At 44.1% G+C, this 17,309-nt stretch overlaps 1 protein-coding gene across 1 annotated transcript in view; it reads right to left on the bottom strand.

Annotated features, from left to right (window-relative positions):
- The window catches only part of LOC144792390 (putative cation-transporting ATPase 13A4), a 466,918-nt gene that overhangs the window by 103,392 nt on the left and 346,217 nt on the right, over positions 1-17,309 (bottom strand). The window contains exons 23-24 of the mRNA XM_078667375.1: positions 16,828-16,937; positions 11,326-11,422 (exon numbers count right to left, since the gene is read on the bottom strand). Of these exons, the coding sequence (XP_078523501.1) occupies positions 11,326-11,422; positions 16,828-16,937 (207 nt within the window). The remainder of the gene's footprint in view (positions 1-11,325; positions 11,423-16,827; positions 16,938-17,309) is intronic.

Raw genomic sequence — 17,309 nt, 5'->3', positions numbered from 1 at the left:
AAAACCAACCGGACCATGTCCAGGTGCCTGGATTCTGGTGTAACTGATGGGCAATTTTATGAAGTCTGGTTATAGCTGAATAAACAGACGGTGCGTTATTAGGAATGAAAATGCAGCAACTAGATCCGATGACTCTACATGCTCCTCCTCTATCGGCCAGTATGACGTCAAGAACGAGACGATTTTGGAGCGCGACAAATCTCATAGCAGATTGCTCTTCGGTTAAGTTACCTAGACCAGAAGTAGTCTCATTCACTACTGCTTCAAGGGTTCTGGTTAACCTACGGATTAACTTACTATTCTGGATAGGTCCTATAAAGAAGAAGAAACCTCTATTGAAGTCTGTATACTGTTCTAGAGCAGTTTCAGTTTGATCGACAATCGGGGACTCAATCTCCCTTCTATGTCTAATGTGTACTAGATGTGTGTTTCTATGATAATCGGATGGGGCTAGGAAAACTGGTGGCAGTAGGAAGGCAATGTAACATGTTCCATCCCAATCGAGGGGCAGACGAACATATGCGGTCTGACCACAAACAAAATAAGAATGACGTGAGGCTTTGAAAATAGATTTCCCACTGTCACTATACTTGACAATAGTAATACAATCACTATGTCCTACATGTGCGGAACCATCTTTTCGGACACATAATTCGCCTTTGACTGGTAGTACTGAAATAGCAGGTAAATCTGGAGTAGTATCAGACTGAACATTCAGGACCATAAAATTCGAAGAATAATTACCTAAATTATAAACTTCATTTTCTAGGTCTAACCCGGTTCTATGGGTGAGACCTTGCTTGTCTGGAAAACATGTACTATTCAGAAGGGACATATCAGTTGAGGATGACGTTAACGTGGACCATGCTCCACACGAACCATTATGTGAAAACGGATAAGGAAACAGTGGCAGAACTCCCTTCGGTGTCTGGAAAGGAGGGAGTCGACCACACACCCAACAATTAGTGGCATTGCTGGTCTGGTGTGAATAGTGTAACATACGGATAAATGTGTTATTACGCATAGCAAGACGATAGGATAGTTCGTGAGGAGGCAGATCACTAAACGTGTGCTCTACTGTAGCATTAGAAAACTTATTTACATGAGAAATTGAAAAACATAAATGCAATGCATAACTTGTGCAGGTAACCATCAAACTCAAAAATAGAAGAAAACATAAAATAACAATACATCTGATGGAGTTTTGACTAACTCTCTCACTATGGGGGTCTATCTCATACATGTCAGATACCTGTCTAACCGTTTCACCCGAGGGGGACTTAGACAATTAAACTGGCTGACTTATTTTACTAGACCGGAGCTTCTGTTTATACTCCTGCTGCGGAGTTTTCTCTAACAGGGAGGACTTTGAATCAAAGTCAATAGCGGGACAGTCCTTGAGAATAGGGCTGTTTTTAGACTCGGAAGTGTCTGCAGAAATGTTATTTAAAGTCTTGTTTCTTAGTCCATGAAATTTCTTGACGTGAGACAGGTGCACCCAGCCTTTTCTGCCTTCCAACTTCACGGCCGTGCGGGTGGTCAGAAGGACTAACTTCGGCTCCTTCCAGCGAGGCTCCAGCGGACTTGAACGATCAAAATTCCTCACAAGGACTAGGTCGCCTGGAATGACCTCATGTGGTTTCACCTCGGTATTGTCTGGAAATGCGGCGGCAACCTGTGAACGACAAGAGTGTAGGGCAGACATCAAGGAAGCTAGGTAATCTGTCAGCATATTACTGGAAACATCTGTAATACTTCGGGGTCTAGGTGTACCCCACATGTTCGGGGGGCGGCCGAATACGACCTCATAAGGGGACAGACCTGATCTGGAATGTGCGACCATGCGCATATAAAATAGGGCGACTGGCAGAGCTACTAGCCAGTCTACACCTTTCTCTTTACAGACTTTGGCAAGACGGATTTTTAATGTCTGGTTATCTCTCTCTACGAGACCTGCTGCTTCAGGATGGCGTACACAATGAAACTTCCACTGGTACCCTAACAAAAGGGAAACATGCTTCATGAGTTCAGATGAGAATGGCTGGCCGTTATCAGAATACACGACCCTAGGGAGTCCATAACGGGGGAAGAATTCACGAACCAGCTGCTTGGCAGTGGTCGCGGCTGTGTAATCTGGGACTGGATATGCCTCTGTCCACCTGGACAAAGCGCATACAACTACAAGGACATACTTAAAACCTCGACATCGCTCCATCTGAATGTAATCCATTTGGAGGACCTCAAAAGGGTGGTCAGGAGGCTGGAATCCCCCTTGTTCCACCGGGACACTTTTACCTGGATTGAACTGACAACATATCATACAGGTACGGACTCTCTGCTTGGCTGCAGCTCGTAAATGCTTGTTGAACCAAATGTTCTGGATACTGTCTAACATGGCTTTTTCTCCTAAATGTGCAGGACTATGTGCGGTATTAATAATGACTTGAACCATTGAGTCGGGGAGAAACCATGTGGCTTTTCCCTTTGTCAACCATCCCTGATCTGTCTGGACCCCTCCTTGTTCGGACCATTTCTTGATTTCCTCGGGAGTAGCATGTGACTGGATATCTATGACATCTTGAGTGGGGTCCTTAACTGTCATACATGTAGTCGGATCTGGAGTGTGTGTCAGTGTTGCGTTAACTGGAATGTCTGGAGTCTGGGCTGTAAACTTGGCTGTTCGATCTGCTAGATCGTTACCTTGGGAAATAATGTCAGTGACTTTCGTATGTGCTTTGCACTTCATGATAGCGATAGCTGTTGGTAAATGTATTGCATCTAACAGAGCTTGGATAAGGAGACCATGCTGAATCTTGGTTCCATGAGAAGTCATAAAACCTCTCTCCTGCCAGAGCACTCCAAAGTCGTGTACGACTCCGAATGCGTAACGTGAATCTGTATATATATTTACTTTCAGGTTCTTGGCACGTATGCAGGCTTGGGTCAGAGCAACTAGCTCTGCTGCTTGAGCGGACAGAGTGTCAATACGGTGTGTCTCTATAACTTCAGTCTCAGTAGTCACTGCATACGCGGCTACTAGTTCTCCTGTACTTGTTCTCATACATGAACCATCCACATAAAGTGTCAGGTCGGGATCTGGTAATGGAATATCTGTCAGGTCTTGTCTTGGCTTTGTCATGGTGTTAACTACTTCCACACAGTCATGTGTGGCAGGATTTGAAGTAACTGACGGTAACAGTGTAGCAGGATTTAGAACGTTGCAGCGTCTGATTTCTATGTGTGGCTGGAACAGTGTCAATTCATAACCTGTTAAACGTGCAATGGTCAAGTGCTGAGTCTGGGTTCGGTTTAAAAGAACTTCCACGGAGTGTGGAACTTGTACTGTCAGGGAATGTCCTAACACTATGGAATCACTTTGTCTGATAGCTAGTGCTGTGGCTGCAACTGACTTGAGGCACGCAGGCAGAGCCTGGGCTACTGGATCTAATGTGCTCGAAAAATAAGCACAGGGCTTGTATTGTCCTGCTTGATCTTGTGTGAGAACAGATAATGCTGTACCATCACGTTCTGTGACAAAAAGTGTAAAAGGCTTACTGTAGTTCGGAGTAGCTAGAACAGGAGCTTGACATAAAGCTTTCTTTAACTCATTAAAAGCAAGTGTATGTTCCTGGGTCCAAGGGAGGACAGTCGATACGGCTGCCTCCTGTGTCGTTAACTGTATCAGTGGCTTGGCTAGAAATGCATACTGAGGAATCCATTGTCGGCAATAAGAAGTGAGGCCGATAAAAGCTTGTACCTCCTTCTGGGTCTTGGGCTGAGGAAGACTCGCTATTAACTGGATACGGTCAGGTGTCAACTGCCTACCCCTCTTGGACAGTAAGTGGCCTAAGTAGATCACTTGCTGGACACAGAATTGAAGCTTCGAAGGGGACACCTTGTGCCCCATCTCGGCTAGGAAATACAGGACTGTAAGTGACGCACGCTCGCAGGCACGTTCAGAACGGGCTGTGATCAGTAGATCATCGACATACTGGAGCAGGGCAGTGTCAGTTGGCATGTGAATATTGTCTAGTTGTCTCTTAAGTGCTTGACTGTAAATACTAGGACTTTCTGTGAAACCTTGAGGAGCTCGTGTGAATTTATAGCTCCTTCCATTTAAACAGAATCCGAAAAGAAACTGACTGTCTGGATGAATGGGGACACTGAAAAATGCGTTTTTGAGGTCTATGACTGTGAAAAATGTAGCCTCAGAATCAATGGCTGTCAATAGGGAAGAAATATCTGGGACAACTGGGTACTGGGGAATGATACATTTATTAAGTTCTCGAAGGTCAATCACTAATCGATATACTGGAGGTGCATTTGGATCAGTACGTTTCATGACTGGAATGATAGGAGAATTACATACATTGGAGTCCGTTTCTACAACTACTCCTTGAGCAATGAGCTCGTCAATAATTTTGGATAAGGCTGCTACAGCCTCAGGTGGCAATCTGTACTGTCTGATTCGTGGTAACACTACACCTGGTTTGAGAGTCACACGATGGGGTGTGATTTGCATAAAACCAACATCAGTTGGACCTTGTGCCCATAGATGCTGCGGAACATTCAATAATCTTGGATCAAAATCACGTAATACATAGTGACCCTTAAAGTCACGTAAAAACAAACGTATTCCTTCTGGGGAGCAGCAAATAACTGCACCTAATTCTTTTAATGTCTTAATGCCTAACAAATTTTCTGGACATGATTTCGTGAGTAGCAGGTCAGTAGTTCGGGACAATGGACCTACTTCTAGAGTAACTGGTTTGGAAATCTCGTTAACAATTGGCTTTCCTGAAAATCCAAGGGAAACATTTCTAGAGCCTGAGAGCGGAGCCCCTGGAACCTCGTCATGACTGATAGTAGTCCTACTTGCCCCTGTATCAATCAGAAACTTTCTGTCTTTCCCTAATACTTGACTGTGAACATAGGGACCCTCTTGATCTACAGGAATCTCGATGAGAGGCAAGCCTACCTCCCTCTCTAGGCTGTTTCATGAATACGGCTGGTACTCTGGATACTCGGACTGTGCATACTGGTACATCTGCTGTGTAACATGCTGTGTTGCAGCTATAGGCTGCGGTGCTGTAACTGTCTGTGGTGTATTCTGTGGTAACTGGGAAGTCTGTGAAACTTGTTCTTGTCTAGGCGGACGTGGTCTTTCTTTAGTCTTACCAGTGGCTATGTTGTGTTTCAGAACTGCACACTCGTTTATAAAATGACCTGGCTGTTTACAATAATTGCAGGTCCCTTTAACAGGAACTGCAGGATGACTGGCTTGATTTGGACCCCTCTTCTGACTGTCCTGTGGAACAGATTGTGCAACTAATACTTTCATTTTTGTGTCTTTCATACGTTTCCTTTCGTGTTCTTGCTCTTCCCTGATTCTATTCTGGTGATACTGGAGCATCTGGAGCATTTGGGACGGAGTATTAGCTTGCCAGGTACTCTCGACTTTCAAAACTCTATTTTTAACTTGTGGACTTGAATTCTCGACTAGTTTAGTAACAAAAAGATGAGGGTATGACTCACTACTCGTCTTCAAACCACTGTTGATGCTAAAACATTTCTCAAATCTAGAATAAAAATCACTAGTATCTTCGTCTGGTTTCTGTTTACAGGCTGAGATTGCATCCCAGTCTTCCTTTTTCGTGGCTAGTAATCTTGGCAAAACTTGTATTAACAGTTCAGGTAATTCTTTACATTTATCTCCTTGACCGGTACCTGGTACACGTGTATTTTCTTCAGCTTCTAGAGCTGCCCAATCTATCTTTTTCTCTCCCACCTCCCATTCTTTCTCCTTGAGTTTTTCATATATGCCCGCGGGCAACAGGACCTTTAACATTTTAATTATATCTGGATACGTGTATTCTCCCATACGGAGCATGTCTTTTAATTCACGGTGGAACCCTGCTGGATCTTTATCGTGACAGGGAATTAACTTTTTCATCTCTAAGAGTTCCATCTTTGTAATCGGGGTGTAAACAAATACTCGTTGCATTTCACCACCCGTTGTCCTAACTGGGTGTACTTCTCGTAACGGATGCTGTCTGTCTATGTAAAAGGGTTTACTTTCTGGGGGTGAGTCGTGAACAAAATGCGGGTTCAGAAACGTTCTATATTTGTGGCGCTGTTCTAGAATGATACTAATTAAGTCGGTAACTAGACCTCTCCATTTATACTGGAGTAACTCGTTCAGAACATCATGTAACGGACCTGGATCGGAATGCTGACCCTCATACAATGTAATGAGGTGCTGGATCATATACATACCCACCAGTCGCTGCTCGGCTGGGGGCAGTTTCAGAAACATTTGTGCCACTATTTCGTCTGAAAAAGTGGTAGAATCAGTAGCCCATCGGACTGCTGATCGGGCTAGTTCTTGTTCATGCATGGTACTAAGTTCACTATAACCGATTCGTGATTTCAGAATGTGATCGGTAGCTTGAAATACTTGCTCTAGAGAACCTTGTTCTGGTGCTGGAAGAGGAACAGTTTTCTTGTGTTCTAGACGTGAATGTCGGTCGGGAAGTCTAGCTTTACCTACATACGCTATTCTGGCGGTATTCTCGTCGTCTACCTCTTCAGTAGAAGAGTCGTTTTCCTTCTCGCTTACTTGTGCTGCTTTGCGTTTCTCGTGTAACCTTATTATTTCCTTACGAATTTTCTTGTACATACTCTCTATACAACTGAGCGTCCTGTGTCTTCCCTCGGCTATATTATCACTCCACCTTGTCAGGACTTTCATTTCGGTCGGATCTTTAGTCGGATAATCTTGTTCCCTTATTAAACAATTAATTAGGAACTTTAATAGCATGAGCTGAATCTCAGCTTTTCTTAGAAACATGACTTCGCCAATACTTTCTGGGTCTGTTCCTGTACGAATGAAACAATATATTCTGTCTAGATCTTCTTTCATATTTGGTAGGGTGTCCAAATACTCGGTCACCCGTCTTACACGTAATGAATATATAACCATACTATCATCACCTGGGACCGGATCATAACGGCATTCGGTAAGAGCTCGTCTGATATCTGCAACAGACTGATGTTTGGGCGTGCGCTGTAACGCACGTTCATGTAACTCGACTGACGTTACACGTTTGTGTGGCGGCGGGGTTCCCGGAGGACCTCCTCCCGCGGCCCCTAAACTGGAATCGTCGACTGATACTCTTCGTGCTGGCAGAGTGACCAGTGTAGCGGGTACTTGTAATGTAGGCTGGACCGGGGGTACCGTAACAGGTGCTGTAACAGGTGCCCCGGTGACTGGAGGAGCAGGATTTACATTATTTACAGGAGCTGGCGGAACAGGATTTGCATATTCTGGGACTGTGTCGTCCAAATAGGACGAGAGAAAAATATCAGCTGCGGTCGGTTTGCGACGTAGCTTGGTCGGAACTAAGGGTGGCGGAAAATTACTGGATGCCTCCGGGGTTGCTTTTGGCAAGCCCTCGGCAAGAAGAGGGTACATACCCTTAATAAGGGCATTCCTCTGTCTGTCTGACTGTTCGGTTTTAACTCGTTCACCTATTTCGATTAATTCCCTTTCTTGGGCTCTTTCTGAGGATTCTCTACTTAATTCTGACTTTCTGATTTCTTTTTCGGTTCTTTTATGAGATTCTTTGCGCCATAACTCGATGGCATCTTTCTGTGACTGTCTGGCTTTCTTTTTCCATAATACTTCTTCTACTCGCATGATGCACTCGGCATCCCATGTGCCTGATACAGGCCATCTATATTTCTCTTCTAATTCCTTAGTGTACTCGACCCATAAGTCTAGATATAATATGGCACTTATGCCATGCTTATGATACATAAAATGACCTGGACTGTCCCTAGGTGGGACAGGAACTGCTTCCTCGAGCAGACCTTTTCTAGTTCTTAACTGACGTAATTTTGAGAACAGAGGCATGACGTGAACTGGGATCTGGACACAATACAATACACAATGAACACAATAATGACTTGAGACTGATCACTCATACCACGACATTAAAACACATTGAAATGACATTTAAAATAACAGTTCGAACAGAAACATTACCTGGAATACTTGAGAACAGAAACACATGAATTTCTCGAGACTAGAACTTACTAGAGTTACTAGATGCACTGCTGAAACAGTACGAAACATACCGGTCTCATAAAGAGACACGTCAGGACCCGCATCCACCTAGGTGGATACTTCGTGTTGGATTTGCGTACCCAAACCCACGGACCAGAGACAAATTAATTGACCCTGTCTAGATACTACCCCAGCAACGGCACTCACCGGGCAGCAAGAACGGAAGGCCTCGGACTGGACTGGACTGCTACGACGACGGACTACGAACTTCGGACTTCAGTTACGGGTGGGCCTCCGGATACCTCGGACCTTGGACTCTCGGCTTGGGCTCTGGTCGGGACTCGCCGCGTTCCTCCACCGCCTCGTCTGGATGCTGGACCGCAACCTCCGTCTCCTCCGTGGGCCTGAGGGATACTTGAAGCAGAAATATCTGCACGTGCACGGTATGGTTCCGTCACGGCTGCAGAGGGTCAGGGGGCTGGCGTGGCTTCTCCGGCGCGTGGGGAAAGGGCAAGTCCCTATTCGGGCGCCATTATGTGGTAAATAAATAATTAAATACCTGTTCTATTTTTGACTAGATATACAATAACAGATAGCTCAATAAATAAGAGTCAAGATTCGAGGTAGCTGGAGTTTGCAGGTTTTAATCAGGCATAAAGGACAGGAACAGGACAACCTGCATGGGAATGGGATGGCAGCTGCCGGGGGGCAGGATCTGGGAGCATAAGGGGTAACTTTTAATAACAGTGCACAATATTTATAGTTAAACAATTGCATTACATTCAGTATAGTAGGCGTAGCAGTGGGTGGAGTTCATAGCAGTCGCGAAAGATAAGGCATAAAGTGGGTGGAACAAGAGGCGTATACATAGACATGTGATGTAAACGTAACAGAATATGTCATAAACGGGGCGGAAACATGGAGGGGGCTACCTAAGGAGCCGGGACCTCTGACCTAGTGGTGCGCGCAAGCTGGCAATGACGTGTTACTAGGAGGAACTGGGGGCTATGACTTCTGCGCTAGAAGAGGAGACGAAAGTCTGGAGTGTCAGAGCGACATGTACCTAAACACTATCTAGTATCTGATGTTTAGAGAACATCTTGATAGAATCCAAAAGTTATCAGGGTAAAGGCTAACAGACTCTAAGACTGGTGCATGCATCATTCTATATGTAGTGCGTGTTGAGGAGTATTAAATGACCATTAATACAGTATTTCTCTTACATGGAGACGTAAAGGCTAGACCATGACTGAAACTATTGATGTGATTCAGTAGCTTAGGAATGCAGAGAAGGAGGGCTGGACTGATAACTAGAATCATAACATACTCTTGGCAGACTGGCAGGCAGAGCCAGGCCGAGCCGGGCACTGTGAGGCAGGAAGTAAGTGAAGGGTCAGGGATACAGGTGGGGGCTGTATCGCTCCTCAGCGAGGGTTCAGGAGACAGGAGCTGAATCTGGTGTCCGGGCCCTTTTGAGGCCTAGAAACGGAGACTTTTCAATGAATTAACGTGCACACTGTAACACGTGGCAACATAACTTTACATAGGCCTAATACTCGTAGCTTTAACGAGAACTGAAAACTGGCATACTAGAGATGGACACAACTAAAATTGCGTCTTTAATCGATCATAAGGGAATACATATGCATATTAATCATGCACATATAACATAAGATGGGGAACACGTAGGGACACAGAACATGGCAAAATTTACTTTTCCACAGCTTGTCAACTGAGTTCTGGACTGACAGAATAACGGAAGACTTGGTCGGGAGCAGTTGATTTTGAGCGCTTCTGTGGATGGGGTCTTTGATATCCTAAACCTTAATAATCACCCCTAAACCTTCATTTGGATCCGTTTATCCTTTCTACAACAAGCCTGTGCAGGGGCCATGGGTGTCCGCCCTCATTCACATGCATGCTGAAGAAATGAATATGTTTAATCAACTTCATCTGACATCACAATTTTCCAACTCATTGTTGTCTATGTGACAAAGAAGGTGTCAGAAGTGTCACAATTTTATATGGTGAATGTTCATGAACTTTTCAGCAAGTTATGCAAAATTAAGCAGAAATACATGAAATATGGTTTGCTGTTTTATGTAATCTGTGCCTAAGGCCCTCAGCAAATATGTACCAGATATAACGGAATATCCTTGAGAGTGAGGTTGTCTGACCAGGGTGAGTTTAATTGACTCGGCATTCAGTGAAAGTTGGGGTTTGCAGCTGTCAAGGTTCTTGTCACAGAGCTAGGTTGCCAGGTTTTTACTGTTGCTTGTTTACTCTTTCTGGCAAATAACAGGAAATCTGCCTCAGTATATTTGAGGTTCAGGTATGTGCTGGACAGTCAGGTCTGGAAGTTGTGCAACTAGTGTTTGAGGCATTAGATGTCTGAAGCAGAGAAGACTTTCAAGCAGAGTGGAGTACAATCTGCAGTGTAGGTAAAGCACTATCTGAGTGTGTTTCTCACACTGCAACCATTATACCCCGGATGTATGATGTTACAACGCATGCTTTTACCACGCATGCTTTTACCACGCATGCTGTTACAACGCAAGTATTACAACGCAGACCTTTACAACGCATTACACTTGGGGGTGCTGGATAGTGAATAGTTTAATTTACTATTCCAACTCCAGTCCCTGTGGACACTAGGGAAGGTGTTGGATAGTAAATTAAAACTATTCCCTATCCTAAAGCGCCCCCCAGTGTAATGCGTTGTAAAGGTTTTCGTTGTAATACTTGCGTTGTAACAGCACTGCGTGGTAAAAGTTTTGTTGTAAAGGATGTTTCCCTTATACCCCATCAGTCATTTCCAAGTGATCCCCCATCTGCAAATATTCTCATGTACCAACTTGGAGTTTTGTACATCACTTCTATGAGAATACCATTTCCAATTCAATAAAGTGAAAAAATAAAATACTAATAAATAGCATCCATTTGCATCACAAAAAGGGAAGAGCAATAGTTTCTGTAATCTAAACTCTTCCAAGTATGTGGACTTGGGACCCTCTCTATCCTGTCCTAATAAACGATGAGGTAATACCTGGGGGACAAAACATGAGTTTAAGGATACAGACAGGTTCTGTTTCTTCACAGATTCCTAGCTGATGATATTTCATATATTCCATAATCACAAGGATGTAAGGCAATAAATAGTTAAGCTTTTCATTACATTTTCCTGGGTGATTCCACCCCACAATATTGTTTGGTCTTAAGTGGAACATATCAGAAGCCACCATGAGTTCAAAACATACCCAGTAGAGGAGAAGCTGGTTGATCAGGGTTGTAGTTCCGTACATGGTCATGAACTTAAACACCGCAAATGAGGTCACAAGTGCGCAGCGCCCCTCCCTGGTGGGAAAACACAAAAATAACTTGTTGATTAGTCAAACAGTGCCTCAAAGCTTCTGTCCCCACTACCCAGTGGCAAACGCAAAAAAGCACATGTGTACAGCAAGCAGAGTGCACAGCTTATTCGTTTTGTGGCTGTAAGTGACATATAGTGTACCTAGGGGTGTCAATGCACTATACATGCAGAGAAAACACTATCAACCATCCATGATGGCTAGTGTGCATAAATGAAAACTTTAATAAATTATCTGTCTTTAACCAGCACATCTCCTCCCACAGATTTAGGACAAAGCACCAGAGTGTAGGTAAACTCCTTAGCTGTGAAATTGACAGTGAACTGTAAGGGGGTTGCTTACCATTTAGCAATTATTTGTTACAGTGGCAACCTTTTTCTCACCTCTACACTGCAATATTACTTGTTCATATAAAAAATCTGGTGCCACCTCATTCAGGTTTAAAGGCGTGTAGAGTTGCAAAGACTTTTGGGCCAGGTGTATCATTCTTCGCTCTGAATTGCTCTCCGAGAGTCTTAGCTCTAATCTACCCCCCAGCAGTGAGCGAAAAGCTCACTGCACATCAGGGAGTACATTTGGAGCGGGAGGGGTTACGCTAGTAATGGGCTAATGCTCCCGCCTGGTCCCCAACCAGCTGGCCATGCGCCGGAGGATGGGGTCCCCAAGGCAGAAAATGGCCCGGGAGGGGGCCCCCCTACCCATGTATGAAAAAAAACTTAAGGTCAGGCCGGCGGGGCGGATTTGGCTTCGAGAGGGGGGCCGCATAGCTTCTCCTCCGTAAAACCTTTTTTATTTGAAAAAAAAAAAAAGAAATGGCCTGGCCCTGGGGGTTCGAGTCGCCGGGGCCAAAAATGGCTCCAGAGGGGGTTGCACTGTCCCCCTCTCCTTTACAAAAAAAAATATATAGGCCTAGCCTCAGGGGATGGGATCTCCGGGACCAAAATACCCGATGGAGGGGGCTCTCCCTTTTTTATTTTATTAAAAAAATGAAATGAATCAGGCCCTGGGGGATGGGTTCCCCAGGGTTAAAAAAGGATCAAGGGAAGGGGGGCCACACAGCCCGCCTTCCTAAAATCAAAAAAAGTGGAAGCGGGCAACTCGCCAGAGGACCACACCCTTTCTACGCCACTTTGCAAACGCGCCTCCTGGCGCACTCTTTGTTGAGGGATGGAGGACCCTCAGCAGCCAAGGGGACTTCATTCCTCATATCAAGTGAGGGGGGAGGTAGAATGTTGATCCATTCAGTTTCCAAAGTCAATATCTTAATCAAAGTGTGGGAATGGATCACTTGTCCTGTACAACCTTCGGTATGCAGGTAAAATACAGGAAAAGGGGTGTCCCAATCTAAAATGACCCTCATGCACATGATGGGTGTGTTTGTCGTTAAAGCGGTATATCTTGGTTCTCCGCTTTTAAATCACGTGTGTGCATAATCATTGGGTCGATCGAGCTATGCAGCCTCCACCAGGAGGTTCTTACCCAAGGTTGATGCAGTAGTGAGCCAGTGAGAGGGGAATTTTAAAATAGATTTAAAAGGGCCACGAAAACCAGGGTATTATTTATTAGTCTGGCTTCCGGGTCCAGAAACTCTTTTGTATAGTGCACGTTGGAACTGGATTATGAGTAGTAAGTGCACTTAGAGTCTAGGGTTCTAGAATAGTGAGAGGAAAGTTCTAAAATGGTCGACATGGTATACGGGAAGTAATGATACTAACCGCAATGTCTCCCTCCCTAGTCCCCCTGGAGCTTAATCAATCCGACAGGAGCGCGAAAATTGTTTGCGCGAGGTAACAAAATTCGCATGATAATTTCACCCGCGACCTTAACACCATGGGGCCACATGTCTAAACATGGTTCACGGAATGATTTCCTTTATGTCATCAAGCAGTGAGAACCGCTCTGGCACCATGTATACGGTATAAGGGCTATATGTAATGGTGAACATCCACACTGAAGTGAAACCGCTTGTAGTATATAGACTATATGAGATGTTAGTAAAGCACCAATATATCTTTAAGATCAACACGCATGAAACGATTGCGAGCATGCTAAAAACCTTTGCATGGGTATGGAGAGCCCCAAGAGAGAGTTGACATTGCCATGATTGATAACCGGTTACTAAAGTATTGCCATTTTTTAGTTGTTTAGTATTCTATCACAAGAGAGATAGATGTAGCAGATTTCTGCTAGGTATGTGTCCCCCTGTACCCTTTCCCTTGTGTGTGTTGCGAAACCACTGTGTTTACTTTCCGCAGGTACAATGAGACCTTCATAACAAGAATAACAGGTCAACAACCTTTATTTATCACCTTTTTGAGCACCACATTTATATTACTTCCACGTTATTCACTTAACGGTCCTGAAGAATGCCTGTAAGTCCTAACCCAGGCAGTATGGCAGAAACATGTCGACCATTTTAGAACTTTCCTCTCACTATTCTAGAACCCTAGACTCTAAGTGCACTTACTACTCATAATCCAGTTCCAACGTGCACTATACAAAAGAGTTTCTGGACCCGGAAGCCAGACTAATAAATAATACCCTGGTTTTCGTGGCCCTTTTAAATCTATTTTAAAATTCCCCTCTCACTGGCTCACTACTGCATCAACCTTGGGTAAGAACCTCCTGGTGGAGGCTGCATAACCTGATCGACCCAATGATTATGCACACACGTGATTTAAAAGCGGAGAACCAAGATATACCGCTTTAACGACAAACACACCCATCATGTGCATGAGGGTCATTTTAGATTGGGACTTCATTCCTCAACCAAGAGCCCGCCATGTGGCTCATTTGCAGAGTGGTGGAGAAAAGGGGCGTGGCCTGCTATTAGAACTCATCAATCCTGCTGTGAGGGACCTACTGGAGGTAATAGGAGGGGTAGTTGACCCCCAAGAACGTCCTTGGGAGCCAACTACTCCTCCTGTTACCTCCAGTAGGTCCCTCACAGCAGGGTTGGTGAACATGCCCCCTTTCTCCACCACTCTGCAAATATGCCTTCTGGCACACTCCTAGTTGGGGGATAAAGTTATTTGGCTCCAGAGGAACCTTGGAGGCCCAGAAGCCCTCCTGGTACCTCCTGTAAGTCCCACACAGTGGAATTCCAGAGAGCTGGTCAGAGGCCTAGTCCCCTTTCTACAGCACTCTGCAAACATGACATCTACTTAAAAATCTTAGAAATTCACCATAAAAACAAAGATGACAAGGGAGTTGTAGTTAGGAATTAGCTTTTTAAAAACCTTAGAAATTCACAAAAAAAACCAAGGGTTACAGGGACGTTATAGTTAAGAATTAACATTTAAAAAAAGCTTAGAAATTCACTGAAAAAACCAAAGGTTTCAGGACCGTTATAGTTAGGCTGACATTTCACTTGTACGAAACCAGATAAATTTAGCAATTATATGCAGACGAGCTAACTATAACTCGCGGCCTCGCAATACACTGCTTATGACATCACATATGACATCACTCATGACATGGTCAGTGACATCACTGATGAAATCACTGATGACATCTCAAACGACATCACTGATGGCATTATTCAAGCATCTCTGACGCACCCACTGACACTCCTATTGATTCTTTTATACAACCAATGCAACTCCCACACAAACATTAACAAATGTATTCCCAGACCCATACGAATACTTACACACCCATTCACTTATTCATAATTCTATACACAGATCTACTCTCTAATCCATACAGGCAGTCACACACAACTCACTCAGTAATAGGGCCATTCACATGTCCACTCACACACCTATTCAACTACTCACACACTGAGTCACCCATACAACTACTAATAGACCTACACAGTCACCCATACAGTCAATCATACAACAACTTACTCACCAAAACAGTTACATACCCACACTCCCACTTCATTACTCATATGAATATTAACATGCAGTGACTCACTTATATAGTCACTGACAGAACCATGTGCACATCTATATAGATGCTCTCACATTCACTCATTCACACATACAGTCACTCATATACCTAGTCACTCACCTACACTTCCTTTCACAAATCCAGCCACTCGTCCATAGTGACATAATCACTTAATCACTGACACAGCTATACAGACACTGACTCACCCATACAGCTTCTCACACATGCACTCACTACCCCATACAGTCACCAACTCACCCATTCACTCTTCTATACAGTCAGTCACACACATACTCACCTGCACACACAGACACCCAAACAACTATAGAGGTAGTCAGACAACCAGTCAATCAATCATATAGGCATTCACTTACCCTCTCACACACCTATACAGCACTTCAACATCAACTGACAGACAGATACACACATTCATACAACCAGTCACTCATCCATACATTCACAGAAGGCGAGGGTAGGACTCAAGGAGAAACAGTAACACCTTGGTGGGCATGCCAGAGAAAGAGGAGGGTTCTACAGCAGAGATTTTTCTACAAGAATGGCTGCTCACAAATGTATTTGATGACAATGCAACACAGTTCTTCCCAGTGGCATGGGCGTACAGAGTTCCTGGGGGCCCTCCGGAGCAGGGGGTGCCACCCAGACAAATGGCATCCTGACTTCTGAAAGTTCGTAACCAAGACTTTATGCTGCAAAAGGCAAGGAAACATGGCCCCTGGATTCCAAAATGTATATTCCCAGGACATACCACACAGATTCAGAGACAGCAGCACGACTGGAAGTTAAATAGGTTTTAAGGCAACGTAATGTGATGTATGTGCTGCTTTTTCAAACTAAATTAACGGTGACTGTGGACTGATAAAAACACTTCTTCACACAGTCCTTGGAGGCCTGGAGATGGCTGGAGTTGACAGGTGTAAGGAGAAGATGGTGTAGGAACAAATGATGAGGTACCAGAGGCAACAGACCCAAGAACTATTGGAAGTGTGCCCCATGATGGAACAGGCAGCACATGAGAGAGCAAAGGTGGTGTAGGACAGCACAAACTACAGAGATTAACACTCTCGGGCCTGATCAAAATTATGATATTACATTAAAATAAATGTTGGAATTTTTTAACAAATTCATAAACATTATTAATTTTTCAGATAGTATCTAACAGGGTGGCCAAGATCTTCACCAACATGTAAAAAGGTACTAGTAGTACATTTACACAGGTAATTTCAGCCTAGTTGTCTCCAACCCATGAACTGCTGAGGGTTGAGACACTTAGGTGTAAATATACACTCACAAATGGTGGAGAGAAAAACGTTTAGACTTACACCTTGGTGCAGCACCAGATTTACCCTTGAGTAAATCTACATATGTAAATGTACCCTTTTAAATATGGCACTCGTGTTTACAGAGTGTCGTTTCCCATGACCAGAGCATGATTTTTTTTCATTAAATACAAACAATATGCAGTATTTGGCTTACTTGATGACTTCAGAAACACATTCAATATTTGGGGTTCGCGACGTGAAAGGTGAAGCCATTGATGCCTCTTGCTCCGAAAGCGAGATACCAACGTGAGCCGTTCTAAGGGCCTGTCAAAGAAAAACTGGAGTAAAGGTTATTGATCCCAGACGAAGCATTTTTAGCTGAGACCCCAAAAGCACTCCACTGACTCAAAGAGAACCATCTTCATATCCAAAGACGTGAAGAGACGCTTACATACACAATGTTTGCCTGGTCCATGTGATAAATAAATGTGCGAATATTATTTGACACATGCTGGTTGTGCTTCTCCTGACAACATTTATAGCCACACAAGGACTTTATAGAGCGGTGGCGCCAACCAATCAAGGGCGAGAAGGCATTAGAGCCTAATCAGGGACAGCTAAGGGGTGGAATCTATGTTAACACATACTCACAGATGAATCAATCATTTAATCCTGGATAATAGTGAATGGACCTTC

The sequence above is a fragment of the Lissotriton helveticus genome, chromosome 11 (genome assembly GCF_964261635.1).
Source record: "Lissotriton helveticus chromosome 11, aLisHel1.1, whole genome shotgun sequence".
Lineage (NCBI taxonomy): Eukaryota > Metazoa > Chordata > Amphibia > Caudata > Salamandridae > Lissotriton > Lissotriton helveticus.
The sequence above is the reverse complement of the archived record's forward strand: the minus strand, read 5'-3'. Positions and strand labels throughout refer to the sequence as shown.